This window comes from Macrotis lagotis, chromosome 1 (assembly GCF_037893015.1).
Source record: "Macrotis lagotis isolate mMagLag1 chromosome 1, bilby.v1.9.chrom.fasta, whole genome shotgun sequence".
Classification (NCBI taxonomy): domain Eukaryota; kingdom Metazoa; phylum Chordata; class Mammalia; order Peramelemorphia; family Peramelidae; genus Macrotis; species Macrotis lagotis.
In genome coordinates this window covers 624068234-624085398 of record NC_133658.1, presented here as the reverse complement: position 1 = coordinate 624085398, position 17165 = coordinate 624068234, and the positions used below count along the sequence as shown (strand labels likewise).

The window sequence follows — 17165 nt, the reverse complement described above, 5'->3', positions numbered from 1 at the left end:
CCCTAAGGAAAAACCAAAATTCTTATTTTTTTTCCTTCATTTTGCTACTTTTTATAAATGGGATATGTATGTGAATGAAATCCAACAATATGCGAAAAAAAGCTATTTAAAATATAAATTATTTTTTAAAGATAAAAAATAGAATTTAAAGTGGAAAACACTTTCAACAAATTTCCTTTGTGACCCACAGATCTGTTCCCATAGTAATTCTAAAGAGAAAAGGAAAGGAGGTATACAATTCATATGATCACTTTTAGCAACAAAACAAAGCTTGATCAGAACATATTGTCATTAGAGAGGCAAAATAACCATAAAAGTGAAATTAAAAATATGGTACAAAACCCTGTTCTAGTTTGCAGTATCTATTATATACACAAACTTGGCTAAATTACTAAAATTTATTTTTAAATTTTTTTAATTTTCATATTACCAAAATAACTGCATATTAAGTCAATTAACATATAGGGTATGACTTTCAATTTGTAATTTTCTATATTCAAGTTGGATTCATATTCTCTTAGGTTGAAATGATTTTAAAAGTCAAACTAAAAAAAAAGCAAGGAGGGGGCGGCTAGTTGGTGTAGTGGATAAGGCACTGGCCTTGGAGTCAGGAGTACTTGGGTTCAAATCCAGTCTCAGACACTTAATAATTACCTAGCTGTGTAGCCATGGGCAAGCCACTTAACCCCATTTGCCTTGCAAAAATATAAAAAAAGCAAGGATATTGTAAGATTGTATAACATTGCTTTTAAATCTTTAATACATTCTCTAATTCTATTTTGCTGTATGAAAATCAGTTTTTAAAATTCTTCCTGACCTTGTATTCCTTTTGAAAGAAATTCTTCATTGGAAGACAAAGCTAGGAGCTGGGGAGGAGGGAATTGTCCCTGGTTGCTCCAAGGAAATTTTACCAATATGACCTTTCTCAAGCAGATATATAATTCAGATGAAAAATTCAGAGTTGGGATAATGTTCCTCATATAAATTTTTAATCATACATATGTTAGAGAATGTTATATTCAAATTTCTAGACCAGTATGTGTACATATGTACACAAAATAGGTTTTCATACATCTATAGTATATGTATCATTTATATCATACACTCACACACACACACACACACACAGTGAGGAAAACGTTTGTTATCATCAAAATTATCCTATCATCCTATCATCAAAATCAAGCTATCATCTGTCTGTATGTCTTTCTCTCTTCTTTAATCTTTCAAAACTAATGATCCCTTTGCAATATTGCAAATTTTTTTTAACAGATTGATCCCCCAGATTGATGTCCAACGTAAAAATAGCCATTGTTTACAAAAATTCTTTTTTCATGAATATGCATGTAGAAAAATTCAAAAATATAGTTATGAAGAATGCTATTTATTCATTCCGCAGATTATGTTTCATTATTTATGGATACATACATATTAACTGGCCAACCCTACTGGTAGACCATTGTCCCACAGGTTGGACATTACCAACTTAGTGTCAACTTGTAATAAAGATATTTATGTACATGTTTCATTAAGGAGTCATGTTAATAAGCATTTTAATGTATTTCCTATGTGCTAATCTGGATTACAAAATGGCAAAAAAAATAGATTCTATTGTCAGAGAGTTTACAGGATTAAAAAAAAAAGATATTTACAGGATAAGGTACTAAAATTCAGGAGGACTGGAGAGCTCACAGTCCTAGCAGATTACAAACTCCCCGAAGTCAGGCAATTCCCAGCAATATTAGCACAGCCCCTTGTACAATAATAATAGCTTCCCAAATTAAGTGTATTGAAATTCTTTATTGCCCCCTGTGAATTTCTAATAGAATTCTCTCTCTTCTATGGCCCTTTCATGAATCCTTATTGGATGAAAGACAAATATATAATAATAAGTTATTAATAGAGAAATCAGAGTAAATGAAATAAGAGACTTTGAGCATTGTATTGCATTTATATTTTTCATGAATTATTTGGGAATTTAAAAAATTTGAGCTTAACATGTATTGGTCCTCGATTTTACAATAGCACAAAATTATCATATATATACATATATACACACACACACATACAAATACATGATAATTATGTACAGATGTATATGTGTATGCACTTACAAATTTTAAAACCACTTTATATTTACATATATGATGTCTATATGCATGCATGTATATATCATTGTTGTTGCTGTTGCATTGTTCACAACAGACATTATGCTCAAAGCTTTGGGATACTGGAGCGGCTTGCCATTTCCTTGTCCTTGGAGTAAGATAAACAGAGGTTGTGACTTGCCCACTCCCTAGTAGGGATCTGAAATGAAATGTGAACTCAGATCTTTCTCACACCAGGTCCAGTGCTTTTACCTACTGTGTTACCTAGATGCCATAGGCAAGTGCATGTGTGAGTAGGGGTACACATATATATTATAAGTATGTATTTGTACACATATACACATGTGCAATATACCCACAAACACATGCACACACATAGGTCAACACATAGGTACTTATGTGTATACACATGGATTACATAAAATATATGCATACAGCCGCATGCGCATGTATACAATCTTTGAAAAATCCAGGGAAGGACATCAGGACAGGTATCCTCATCCCTATTTTAGTGAAAGTTAATTCTACTCATAATAATTACATTAAGCACATGAGAATTCTCTCTTGAAACAATCAATTAAAGGTATTAAAGCAGATCTGGGAAGTCCTCAATCAGTCTGGAAAGAGAAAGTGATTAGATAATATGAAATACTCTTACCTAGACAATATATTGGGATGGGTGGAAGAGATGGTCATGCCTTTGCCATAAAACAACAGTTGGAACCAAAACACTCAAAACTGATTCTGATGTTGAAAAAAAGAGGAGACCCAGTCGGCAGCCTGAAAAGGAATCACTTTGGGGTCAAAGGGGATAAGGAGACATTTCTGAAGATAATCTCGTGAATTTTGAAGGGGTTAGATTTTTTTTGGCACTTCATAGCCATTTCTGGAACAGCAATGACTGTTGACAGCAACTGCAACAGGAGCCTAAGAGAATCTAGACAAACTGAGGAACGATGGCTAAAGAACATTACAAAAAATCATTAGAAAACTGCATCCCACTTAACAAAACCATCATGAGAATATCACAAAAGGAGAGAAGGACTTTCATTCAAAGTCACTGTTAATTACTCTGTGGCCACTAGTCTCTATGTATTTGTGGAAGACAGGGAGGGGAAAGGAATGTTTATAACAAACTGTTCTTATTAGCCGTGTCACCCTGGGCAAATCACTTAATTCTGTTTGCCTCAGTTTCCCCATCTGAAAGATGAGTTGGAGAAGAAAAATGGCAAACAACTCCGGTATCTTTGCCAAGAAAATCTCAGATAGGCTTACATGGAGTCAGACATGATTGAAAATGAATGAACCAACATAACAATTTATACAGTGCTTTGAGACTTGCAAAGCACTTGAAAAAAAAAAGGTCTCATTTGATCCTAACTTCAACCTTGGGAGTAGACACTTTTATTCTTCTCATTTTACAGGTGAAGAAACTGAGATAGAAGTTAAGTGACTTTCCCAGGGTCACACAAGTTTTGGACATTGGATTTGTACTTAGATATTCCTAACTCCAAATTGAAACTATTCACTATGTCACTAGCTCAAAATAATTAAATGCGGTTGTCTCTTGATAGCAGTTGATAATCAGTGGGAGAAGCGCATTTGCATGGATGGGTAGGTGGGAATTTATGGGATTAAAACCTTGGAGTTTTTCCCCATTATACTGAGAGGAATAGTCAACCCTCCCTTAGGCTCCCAATGTGCCAGTGCAATGGAGATTGGGGAAAGTCCCAGAGTCCATGTTACATGAATATTATGAGATTCAAAATAGATAATGGGTACTCAGGACTCTGCACACCTTAAAATGCTATATCCTCTCTGCAAAAGTGCCATAAACAGTTGTTGTTTGTTATTCGGGTACTATGCTTCTGGTCTGATAAGAATTTCATTCCTAAAAACTTGCATTCATATTGAATTCAAGAAATGTTTATACAGTACAGCAATACAGAAGTATAAAAGTAATTGCCTAATACCTGGGCACTCAAACAGGAAAATAAGCAAACAAATGAATACATAAATGACTAAATAAAAATACATACATATACACACATAATATGTATATGTATATATAAATATAAATATATACTTCTATATGTATGTGTTTATGTGTGTATACCCAAAAATGTTATATATGTATATGCATAAATATATCATTAATACTTTTAATCCCATAAATCAAACAATAAATCAAAACTTGTTTTTGTAACAGTTGTCTATTTCTGAGGTTAGAGTGCCCACATAGAAATTTTAACCATCAGTTTGGTTAGAGTTCACACCAGCACATACCTATCTTAGATTAGATGAATAAGGCTCAGAGAACTTACAGTACTTTGTTAAGGCCACATGGGCAATAAGTGGAGAACCAGAACAAGAATCAGAACTTCTGACAGGTCAATGTTTTTGGTAATACTGTATTGAGTAAAAGCTTTAGAAGGACTCAATCTATTATTACGCTCTTCATGTTGTTTCAATATTTTTGCTAAATGTGTGTGTCTGTGTGTTTGTATGGGTGTGTGTGTGTGTGTGTGTGTGTGTGTGTGTGTGTGTGTGATGTGTCTAAGAGAGAGAGAGACCAATTGCTTTTTACCTCCCCACCAAGATACACAGATATCACCTATTTATTAAAGTTATTTGTTTTTAGTTAAATTCTTGGATGAATCATTTTTTGAACTTATAACAGTTTTCTACCTGTTAATTTATTAAATGCTCGATTACCTGAACATTTCAAAAAGAGGTTCCATTGCAAAGGGGAGGATAGAAGGGAAGTATGGCTGATTCAAACTTTAATAAAATGGTGACTGAAGGGAAGAAGCTTCTCATGCCATGCCATTCAAATACTTCTTCCCCTCAAAAAAAAATTAATTTTAACTTAACTCTTAAAACTAAAATCTTTCTTTTCACCTGAGTCATTATTTATTGACTGATGAGGGTTTAATGAATTTAAAAGTTACAGCGTAAGCAGCTTTTCAAAGGTCTGTACCACAAAGAGAAACCTTCTAGTACCTAGATAACATTCAATGTAATTTGGGTCCATTTATGAATACAGACAAACCCTCTTCCAACTCATTTATTTTTTCTATTCTGTTAGAAAATCACACAAAAGTCCATTGCATATACAACCTGAAAATATGAAGCTAAATTTAAGACAAATGGTAATATTTTTATTTTTTCAGTCTCACCCCTAAAGAAATATTCTGAACTGAGTATTAATATAATATTGGAATATGCTATTATGTGGTAATGCATTATTAAAACATGCTAAAGTGTTACATTATTTAATAAACTTTTAAGTGACCCAAAAATTCATTCTTCTCCCTAATCTAATATAGTTTATTTTTTCTCCTAAACATATATTAGGGGCAGCGAGGTGGCATAGTGGATAGAGAACCGGCCCTGGAGTCAGGTGTACCTGAGTTTACATCTGGCCTCAGACACTTAATAATTACCTAGTTGTGTGACTGTGAGCAAGTCAATTACCCCATTCCCTTAAATAAATAAAATTTTAAAATTAAAATATCTATAATATATAAATAAATATTTATATATACATATAAATATGCATATATATATATATATATATATATTAAACTATTCCCGTCTTTAGGCATAAAGCTATCCCCCCTATGGATCTTTATATAATGACTTGCACAAAATCTAAATTCTAGACTTTATCCATTCTACAGACATAGACTTGTCCATCATGGTTCTATGGGGAATATGGTAGGATTTGAAAAAGGTTAATATGGAGCAAGTGTTTCCAAATGCATTCAAAGACGTTAGGTATTCTCCTATTCAACATTAATTAGTTGCTATCCATTTCTACCTCATTCCAGACTGTGAACTTGAATCTTAGCATCTCCTTATCTCTGCCCATCTCCAATCCTCAGTTTTCTTGGATTTGTAGCTTCCTTGACCTTCTATTTCCCAATTCTGATTTCTGAGGTTTCCCTTTTTTTACCTTTTTTTAGCATTTTATTTTTTGCAAGGCAATGGGGCATTAAGTGACTTGCCCAAGGTCACACAACTAGGCAATTATTAAGTATCTGAGGCCAGATTTAACTCAGGTCCTCCTGCCTTCAGGGCCGGTGCTCTATTCACTGTGCCACCTAGCTACCCCGAAACTTCCCTTTTCTGAAAATTTAGTACTCTAGGCCAAGGATAGTGCCTGATTCAAAGAATGGGAAATTGGGGGGGGAGTGCCCATTAATTAGGGAGTAGCTGTGATATAAGATTGTGATGGAATAATATTGTGCTATTAAAAAAAACAGATGGGAAAGATGATTTCAGGAAATCCTGGAAAAAATTTTTCTGAAATGATGTAAAGGGAAATGGGCACCAAAGGGAAGGTGAACATGATACACAGTAACGTCACCATTGTGATGATAATCAACTGAAAGCTCCTCTGATCAATACAATGATCCATACACAAAGTATTTTCACTTCATATTTCTTGCATTTTGTAACAAATAATATGGAAATAAATTGTATATGATTTCACATGTACAATTGTTATATTGTTTGCCTTCTTAATCCATAAGAGAGGGCTATGAAGAGAGATTTGTAAAATATATATTCATATGTATATTTATTTTCATATATGGGTATGAATCTATATATTAATGAGTTGTGGTGTTTTCAAGGATAAAGTGTACAGAAGAAAGGCTTGATTCCCTAGCTCTGATACTGATTGACTTCCCATAGATACTCAAACAAATACGATTTCAGACAATTTCCTCTTGATATTCTTTGGACACACACAAATTTTACAAACTAATTTTTTAAAATGACTTTGAGAAAAACAAATGGCAAGGATAACCTGCAGTAAAATAAAAACTTTATAATACATCTCATAGTCTAATTAACACTTCAGGATAATCCTTACTCCCACTACCCTCTCTCCCCTCCATTAAGTTAGAAGTGAAAGTGCTGACTGTAAATAATTGCATTCCTTATTACTTGGACTGGCACTCTTCTTGACCTGGTTTTGTTGAGAATTTTCCCAAAATTTTCTTTGTTTTAAGTAGTCTCTGAATGTGGGAGTATTCTCAAAGTAAGTTTCCTAAATTCATCTCTCCATTCAAATTTAGTAATTCATATTCAATGACAATTGGATTAATAGGGGTTTTCTACTTTAGATATAGACCAGTATTATTTTTCAAAAAATACTCACATATGAACTAATATTCTTTCCTCACCAATACATATCAGTAGACTCACTACTTCCATTAAAACAATGAAGCTAGTTTGTATTTGACTTGAGTTGTGAACTCAAATTGTTCTATGCCTCCAAAATTTAAAGTCTTTTTTCCATAAGAGGACAACTTTATAAAGTAGTAGAGAGGCGATATAATCAAATAAAATGCATGCCAGAGTCAGAAGACATAGCTTCATAAAGTTGTCTGTGCTACCCAAATGGTATGATCCAACAGGTCACCTGATTATTCTTCTCTGAAGGGAAAATGTGTTGATATAAAGATTCCCTGGTGGAAACTTCCTTTACTAATACATGTTAATGCCTTCTCTATAATTGATCATCTTTCAGAACTGATTAGAACAATGCAAGGTAAAGTGAATGTCCTTGGATCCCACTGTTAATATATGTCACAGAAAAGACTTGAACTCGTCTTTCTGATTTTAAAGTCTAGATGCCTAGGATGATATATTGTCACTCTGTAAAATGGGTATAATATGGTTTTTGTTGTCCTGTACCACAAGGTTACTGTCAGAAGTTATTTGACTATGATTTAATTTTGAGTAGGAGTGAATTCCCCTTCCTATACTACAGGAAGAACTGCTAATGTTTTCATTAATACTTTATGCTAAGCTTGGAAAAGGACTTGAAGATATTAGCGATATCTGGAGCCCTATGAGGACATCATGTGCTCATCTCTCCAGTGCAGTGGAAAATGATTAGTTATATTTACTCAAAACAAGAAGCCACATCACTTCTTATTCAGGACTCTTGCTGATCTGGTTCTGTTTCCTCTGCCTGGATGACAGATTGCCTGACACTACATATAGCTCACAGGAACTCATCACAATGTTGACAGGCATTCAACAGTCTTGCTAGATCAATGACCCCCATATTATCCTATGGCTAAACACAAATTTTCCATCAACAGAGATTGCTTTAACTACATGGTCTTTCACTCACTCATTACTCATCTATTCACTGTTTTCTGATCTTAAGACATACCTAGGAATGTTTCCAAGTTAGCTGAGGTTTGCTAAGATCTAACCTTTAAATTGAAGGGGAAAGAAGGAAAGGAACAAACATTTAAAGTGATTGACAATACAATCTCAACCCAGAGAATTTCAAATAAGAGTTTATATCTGTTCTTAATAGCACCTAACTCAATTTTTAGATTAGGTAAGACCCTAAGTCCTTGAATTTGATAACAAACTTCCAAAGCACCAAAATCATATTCACTGGATGACATTAAATGAAATTTCAAGTTAAAATTAAATGAGTGCAATGAGAAATAAGAAATATTACAAGGTCCACTGTCACTTAGTCTAAGATGTCCAGATAGAGAATGAGTGGTGACCAAGAATTGAAATACGGGAGTCAGCATTCTACATTTAAAGTAAAGATGTTGATGCTGCAACTGACTTCATGAGAGAGATAAGAATGGACATCTACTGTCATCAGGATGCCTGTATGAGAAGAATATTCAAGTCATAAGTGACAATAAGGAGTATTCCATGTAGGAAATTATGAGAATTGAGAGTACTATAGCTTCCCTGTGCAAGAGTGTCCAATGTTTTTTTGAAACTTTATTCTTTGATGTACTATGGTCAAGATATTTATAAGTTTAGAATCAGTTTAAGTATACTATACTAGGATGGATCCCTAAGAAATATTTCTCCGACTCATGAGTGGGACTTGAACTATGAGGCTTATGGCAACTCCCCTCAATTAATCCAAGCACATCATGCCATATACATCCCTAAAACAAATGTTATAGGCAGTATCAAATTTTGTATCAGCACTTTTTTCTTTAAAAAAAGAGAATATTGATATTTTTGTCTATAATCTAAATTTCTTATTGCATCCCTCTTGATTTTTCCTGTCACAGAGCCATCACTTATACCAGTATTTCTGATATAAAAAAAGTATGATCAATAGTTTCTGTTCAGTCTGCAAGATAGCATAGGTCTGAGGCAGAGCCAAGATGGCAACAAGAAGGGATCAGTCTTAGGAGCTCTCTGATAAAATTCATCAGCTAAGGACTCTAACTAAACTTTCGAGAGACAGAACCCACAAAGGGACCCATTGAGGCAGTTCTCCTACTCAAGGTAACCTGGAAAAGAACAAAAAGGCTCTGCTCCCCAGGATTGGAGAGGTGGCCCGCCAGAGGGGTGGCCCACCAGAGCCAAAGAACCTCAGCCTACCAGAGGCAGCCCCAGGGCACTGGGAGTCTCAGCTCAAAGCAGCAAGGAGTCTCCTGAGCTGCACCCCGAGGAGCACTGGGCACAAAGTGGGGTAACAGTGGGGGACCTCTGCCAGAGAGAGCACTTGGAGCCCAGCCCTCAGGGCACACAGTGAGCAGCATGGTCTTTCCCCAGCCCTGATCCAGGAAACAGAAACAGGCATAGCTGGTAAGCAGAAGCCCCCAGGGCATGAGCCCATTGAGCTGAGGGAGGGGAGTGAAGAGAGACTGCAGAGCTCTGTCCTCTGCCTCTGGAACAGGACTCTGGGGCTCTGACCACATTCAGGTCCTGATAGCAGTCTAGGCCCCCCCATAGAACAGCAGCCCCCCCCCACCTCAGCCCCGTGGCAGAGTGGGGCACTTATGGTCATTCACAGACAAGGAGGGAGGACAGAGCCTCATACACAGAGACCCTTGTGAGAGTGTCCCAAAAGCTCAAGAAACACCCCAAACCAGGCCCAGGCTGGGAAAATGAGTAAGCAGAGAAACAAAAAGAAGACTATTGAGAAATATTTTGCAAATGAGCCCAAGAAGGACCAAAATACTCAGTCTGAAGATGAGGAAGCACAAGCTCCTGCATCTAAAGACTCTAAGAAAAACAGAAACTGGGCTCAGGCTATGACAGAGCTCAAAAAAGACTTTGAAAATCAAATGAGGGAGTTGGAAGAAAAACTGGGAAAAGAAAGGAGAGAGATGCAGGAAAAACATGAAAATGAAGTCAGCAGCTTAGTCAAGGAAATCCAAAAATATGCTGAAGAAAATAGCATGCTAACAACCAGCTTAGATCAAATGGATAGAACAGTTCAAAAAAGTTATTGAGGAGAAGAATGCTTTAAAAAGCAAAATTGGCCAGATGGAAAAAGAGATAAGAAAACTCTCTGAGGAGAACAAATCCTTCAGACAAAAATAGAATTCAGGGAGATTGATGAATTTAACAGAAATCAGGAATCAATACTTCAAAACAAAAAAAAATGAAAAATTAGAAGAAAATGTGAAACATCTCATTGAAAAAACAACTGATATGGAAAACAGACTTAGGAAATATAATTTAAAAATTATTGGAATACCTGAAAGTCATGATCAGGAAAAGAGCCTTGACATCATTTTCAAAGAATTACTACAGGAAAGTTGCCCTCATATTCTAGAAGCAGAGGGCAAAATAGAAATGGAGAGAATCCACCAATCCCCCAGAGAAAGAGATCCCAAAAAACCAACCCCTAGGAATATTATAGCCAACTTCCAGAACTCCCAAGTCAAAGAGAAAATATTACAAGCAGCCAGAAGGACACAGTTCAAATATCATAGAGCTGCAGTCAGGATCACAAAGGACTTAGCAACAGCTACATTGGAGGCTCATAGGGATTGGAATACAATATACCAGAAGGCAAAAGAGCTTAGAATGCAGCCAAGAATGAACTACCCAGCAAGGCTGAATGTCCTCTTCCAGGGAAAAAGATGGACTTTCAATGAACCAGGGGAATTTCGAAGGTTCCTTTTGGAATGGCCAGAGCTGAACAGAAGGTTTGCTCTTCAGATACAGGACTCAGGTGAAGCATGGAGATTGGAGGAGAGGGGGGGAAATATGAGGGACTTAATGAGGATGAACTGCATGTATTCCTGCATAGAAAAATGACACTGATAATACTCATATGAACCTTCTCAGTTAATAGAGCAGGTAGAGAGAGATTTTATAGTTGAAGTACAGGAGAAAGCTGAATTCAAAGATAAAATATGGTGTAAAAATGGAGTCAATAGAAAAAAAAGGGAAATGGAATGGGAGAAAGAAAAAGGAGAGGGGGGAATAGTCCAAGATATTTCACATAAGTTTTTTTAATTACAATGAGCTATTGCAATGATATGGAAGGGGGGAGGCAAGGGGGAATGAGGGAAACTTTGCTCTCATCAGAGATGGCTAGGAGAGGAAACAGCAAATATACTCAATGGGGTATAGACATCTGGAGTAAGAAGGAGGCAGGGAGCAGGGAGAAGGGGTGGGGATGTGAATAAAGGAGGAGAGGATGGACCATGGGGGGAGAGTGGCCACATATAACACATTTTCTTTCTTACTTCTTGCAAGGGGCTGGGAATGGAAGGCCTGCCCAGGACTACAGGGCCAGGTGGATTCTGGGCCTAAGGGGTGGCATGGGGGCTCAGGGCTTCTTGACCCCGGGACCAGGGATCTGTCTGCTGTGCCACTCAGCGACCCTACAGCAGAGTCATAGTGAAAGGAGAGAGAAAATATAATACATGGTAGTGGAGAAATAAGAAAGGAGGGAGTTGCGATCAGCAATGGCAACAGTGGAAAAATATGGAAATAACTTTTGTGATGGACTTATCATAAAGAATGAGATGCACCCATGACAGAGTTGTTGGTGTTGGAACAAAGACTCAAGCACATTTTTTGTTATGATTATTTGGGGGAGGGTGCAGGGCAAGTGGTGCTGGATGGCCTGCTGGGGCCACATAGCGGGGTGATCTTTGGGTGTCTGGGGCCGGATTTGGACCCAGGTGCTCCTGGCTCAAGGGCCAATGCTCTGTCTGCCACCCAGCCACCCCTACTATTATTACTATTTTATTTTATTTTGGGTCTTTTTTTCTTTCTTTTTTTTTTTGGTTTTTGCAGGGCAGTGGGGATCGGGTGGCTTGCATGTCACATGGCTGGGTGATTGTTGGGTTTATGAGGCTGGATATGGACTCAGGTGCTCGTGGCTCCAGGGCTCCAGGGCTGGTGCTTCGTTCATTGCGCCACCTGGCCATACCTAAAATATTATTATTTTTGTATTTTAATTTTCTTCTCTCCCCTTTACTTTTTTCGCCCAAACAAGTTTAGCTATATTCATGTGGGAGGAGGGGTATTTTGTTTACTTGTAAACAAGAATATTTTATTAATGTAAAAAAAAACATTTGTACAAAATGAGAATAAAATAAATTTAAAGATACATAGAAAAAAGTCCTGGGGAATGAGGGATGAGGTGGGGTGAGGAAGGCATGACATCCATCACTTTGTAATTTCATTTGAGTCGGAAAGGCCTGATGTGAAAGCTCATGATGCCACAGGAGATCCCCAGTGTTTTTTGTCTTAAGGCTTCTTCTTAGAGTGTTTTCCTCCAGCCCTGAAAAGGGAAGGTATGTGGTAGGCAGAAATGGACCCCAGAGTCTCCCTCCTCTGAGACCATGCCTTTGTCCACTCTGCCCAGCTGGCAGCAGTCTTGTGATACAGACCCCTTCTTAGAACAGAAAATCAGAGACAACTGGGTGACACAGTGGTAGAGCACCAGGCCTGGAGTTAGGACCTGAGTTTAAATACATCTCAGACTTTTCCCAGCTATAAGTCCCTGAGTAAGTCACTTAATCCCAATTACATCATTAAGTGAATAAATAAATGTAGAAAATAAAATACATTGAATTATAAAAGAAGCCAGTTACATCAAAGGCAAATTATTTCTGACTATTTTTGAATTTTACAATTTTCCCCTAATTTTTCTTTAGGGGTTTTTTTTAGGTTTTTTTTTATCTACTGAGCCAACTAGCCGCCCCTTCCCCTAATTTTAATTCCCTCCCCCTACCCCCCCACCACAGAAGGCAGTCTGTTAGTCTTTACATTGTTTCCATGGTATACACTGATCTAAATTGAATGTGTTGAGAGAGAAATCATATCCTTAAGAGAACAAAATAAATATAAGAGATAATAAAATTACATAATATGAAAAAAAAGATAGCATAGGTCTAAGGAAAGGGAAAGAAAAGGAAGGAAAGACCCAAATATATTTAGGAGCTATGGAACTAAACTCTTCCTCTTTGTTCTTATACCTAATTTTGTATATTTAGATACATTCTCTCTCAAAGTTAATTCCATGTGTTTCCTTAACATCTCCTATTTATATTTCAGATTTTAAATTAATTTTAATTCTTCAATAAGTTTCAGCAGAAGCAGAATCCAATATTTCAAGGATCCAAAATATTTTAATATATTTTAGATATATTGATACTGAACTTGAGAGTCTGGGTCCAAAATCTAGTTCTGACCTTAGTTGTGTGATCACGATACAATGGATAAAGTTTCTGGCCTGAAATAAAGAAGACAAGTTCAAATCCAGCATCAAACATTTTCTAGCTACACAATCATTGGAAAGCTATTCAAACTCAGGTTGCCCCAGTTTCCTTATCTGTAAAAATAGAAATACTAATAGCACCTACCTTCCAATATTACTGATGTTGGAACAAATGAGATAATATTTGCATGGAGCATAGGGTGGAAGGAAATGATGTAACTTAAAATTATGTATAGGGATGAATGTTGAAAAACTTTCATAACATATAACTGGAAAAATAAAATAAAATATCAATTTAAAATAGTTTGCCAAAGAGAACTTACAAAAACTCTCTACAAAGAGGACAATGGGATCTTGGACAGATTTGGATAACCCAGATAGTTTAGTGCCCTCACTCTCTAGAAGACCAGCGTGGTATCTATCTGTTATTCCACAGAAGCAGTGTCTGTGACCAGGTGACCTTCTCTCAAGACTCTAATTAAATATGTGAACATAATTTGTTCTTAACTTATTTATGTTAGCCCAGAACTGCCAGGTGACCTGGTATCCAGAACAGTGAGGAAACCACCAGGACTTGGGTTCCACTCCCACATTCTGTGAGTTACACAACCACTATGGAAAATTTTAGTAGAGGGGGGAAGAAAGCATCATGTCATGTCACTTTTTAACAGACATACACATGCTTATAATTTTACATTTAATAAGATGTTCAGTCTATTATAATTTAAACAAAACAGCAGCATTCACAGTCAGGCAATACTCTACTTTTAGAATTGTTTGCAAAGCTGTGGAAACTACTGTGAGAAAATATGCAAATCACTAATTAGATATCACAGTCGACAATTAAATTAATTTATAAGGGTTTAAATGCAATTAAATTTCTTCCAGATTGTATCTTTAATGGTGCTTGGTTAGCAGTTAATATACTTTAAAGCATAATTCAGTCTTTTATTTTTGCAAAGTCATTTAAATGTTAAAAATATTGCTTTCATGAATATTTCCATGGTGACAAAATAAGTTTATATACTATTTAATTTATGAACTATGACATAAAGACCAAAACTCAGGAACCATAGACCTGATACTTATTACATTCTTAATTTCAAAGTCATGTATTATATACATATATTATTAAAAAAAAGAGAATAGATATGATAAAGAAACTTTAAACAAATGAAAATCTAAGAAAGTAAAAGAAGCTCAAGTAACTAAGTTGTTTGGGCTTCCTCAATCACTAGAAAGCCAGTAAAATGTTAATGAATTTTTTACATTAATAAATTAATTACTTTATTCCAGAATACAGATATGGGCCTTCTTCCCTTTATATTCAAAATAACTTTTAAAAGACCTTACTCATATGTAAAGATAAAAACCATGCAAATGTTAAAACTAATCATCTCAAAAAACGATGTTACAATTCATCTCTCAAGAGAGATAACTAATAAGAAATGCTAAAAGAAAAATTCTTCAATTAGCAAAACTTGATAATATGGAGAGTCTACTGGAAAGCATTCAATAATAAATATCTAGCTAGAGTATTCTCTAATAGAAATATGCAATACTGATCCAAAGCATTTTTAGCAAGAGGTTGTCAGCTAAATTCAGATGTCATTTTTGCAAGAAAAGGTTGATTCTGTGTAGAGAAATATGGAAAGTCTTGACAAAAAAAAGAGATGTATCTATGGAAATAATAATTTTGCTTGATAGCAATCTGAAAATTCAGAAAAGGTATCACTTCTGGATTGGAGTGGAAAAGAGGAAACAGCAAAGGATAAATGGATGTTTTTGCGATGGCCACAATAATTGTACTCATTTGAAGATCAAATGACCTAATTTTCCCCCTGGAGATATAACACTATTGCAAAATTAAAAACAGAATCTGGCCATTTTTGACATATTAATAAAAGTGGGGCGTAGAAAGAAATTTGAAAAAAGGAATAGCATGAGCCTTCCTACCTGGTTTCCAGATGAATTGATTATCCTTTTTGCCTTCCAAATGACTTGTAAGGAGCAGTATGAAAGAAAGAAAAAGATAAGATGTTCTCATGCTCTTCCAAATCCAGTGTGTGACAACCAAATTGACTCTTGGAAACATTCTTCAGATTTTTGGGCCTCTTGTTTTCCCTATTCCTATAATAAAGAAAGAAAGATATGAAATTATCAGAAAAATACAAGATAAGATAAAGACATATTTGTGTGTGTGTATATGTGTGTGTGTGTGTGTGTGCCTTTAGAGAAAATCTCTATCTCAGCAGTTTGTAAGTTAAGTACTAGAGGTTCAAATATAATTTTTTCAAATTTTTTCCCACTTACATGTAAGTTAATTGAAAAAATACAGGAATAGACACTAAGCTTGTACTTTTAATAATATTTGTCCGTTTTCCAAAAAAGATCACGACATCAGGGAGGTGATGCCATCACAAGCATATGAATTGGATTTGAGATAAGGGGACTGTCCTAAGTCACCAGTCTCACTTTCTCCTCTGGAGCCATCTGGGTCCAGTGGCCGGATATGAATCAGGATAACTAGAGATGGCCCTGGATGTGAGCTGTCTGAGGCTGGTTTCAAACTTCCATCCTCCTGACTCCAAAGCCAGTGCCCTATGCACTGCATCACCTGGCTACCCTTGTGAGTTTATTAGAGAAAGAAGTTGCCTATAAGGAGCTTCCTCTAACAAAACACATCTACACCAACATCTAGGCAGTTGCCTTAAGTACAAGATACTATCCTACCCAGGATCCTATAGGCAGGATTTGTTCGAAGTGATAATAAAACCCAAATCTTCCTGGATCTGAAGTCATCTCTGTAACCAATATATAACATTGTCTTTATGTGAAAGTTTGTGTTTATGTGTGTGTGTGTGTGTGTGTGTGTGTGTGTGTGTGTGAGAATCTCCAACCACCTATCTTTAAATGTATGGATTAGAAACATCTTAAACTCCTCTTGTCCAAAACTGAGCTCATTATTTTCCCTCCCAAGAAACCCCACCCTGCTCCCACCCCCTTCCAATGTCCCTATTAATGCTGAGGAACCATCATGATCCTGGTCACCCAGGTTCACCAACTGTGCTGCATCCTCATTTCCTCCTTTCTCACTCCCCAAATTTAACCTATTGTGACAATGTCCAGTGACACTTTCCTCTTTAGAGTTTCTTGTACCATCTCCAAAATCTAGGCATTCTGGCCATTTCCTAGAGTCCTAGTGTGCCAAGAATTCTCTTTTCTCCATTTCTGCCTCCTATTTTCCCTGTTAAGTTTTAATATTAATATAATTAATATATTTATACACATATGCACACACACATATGTAATTACAGATTGTCTCCCTCCCCATTAGGCTATCAGTCCCTTGAGAGCAGTGACTATTGTTTGCCTTTTTTTCCTATCTATAGCACTTAGCATAGGTTCTGACCACATATTAGGTATTTACTAAATGTTTTCTGACTGATATGTATAAATGAATAAAAATATGTGTCCTTATTTTAAATGATAAGTTTTAATACTTGATAGAGCATATGCAATTTATTTATTTTTTTGCAGTAGTCATTGTCTGCAATTTCAGGAATCTGACA

General features: G+C 36.0%; 1 protein-coding gene across 1 annotated transcript in view; it reads right to left on the bottom strand.

Moving 5' to 3' along the window:
* The window catches only part of THSD7B (thrombospondin type 1 domain containing 7B), a 1134773-nt gene that overhangs the window by 966238 nt on the left and 151370 nt on the right, over nucleotides 1-17165 (bottom strand). Inside the window, exon 2 of the mRNA XM_074215070.1 lies at nucleotides 15550-15723. Coding sequence (XP_074071171.1) covers nucleotides 15550-15688 — 139 coding nt within the window. The 5' untranslated portion in view covers nucleotides 15689-15723. The remainder of the gene's footprint in view (nucleotides 1-15549; nucleotides 15724-17165) is intronic.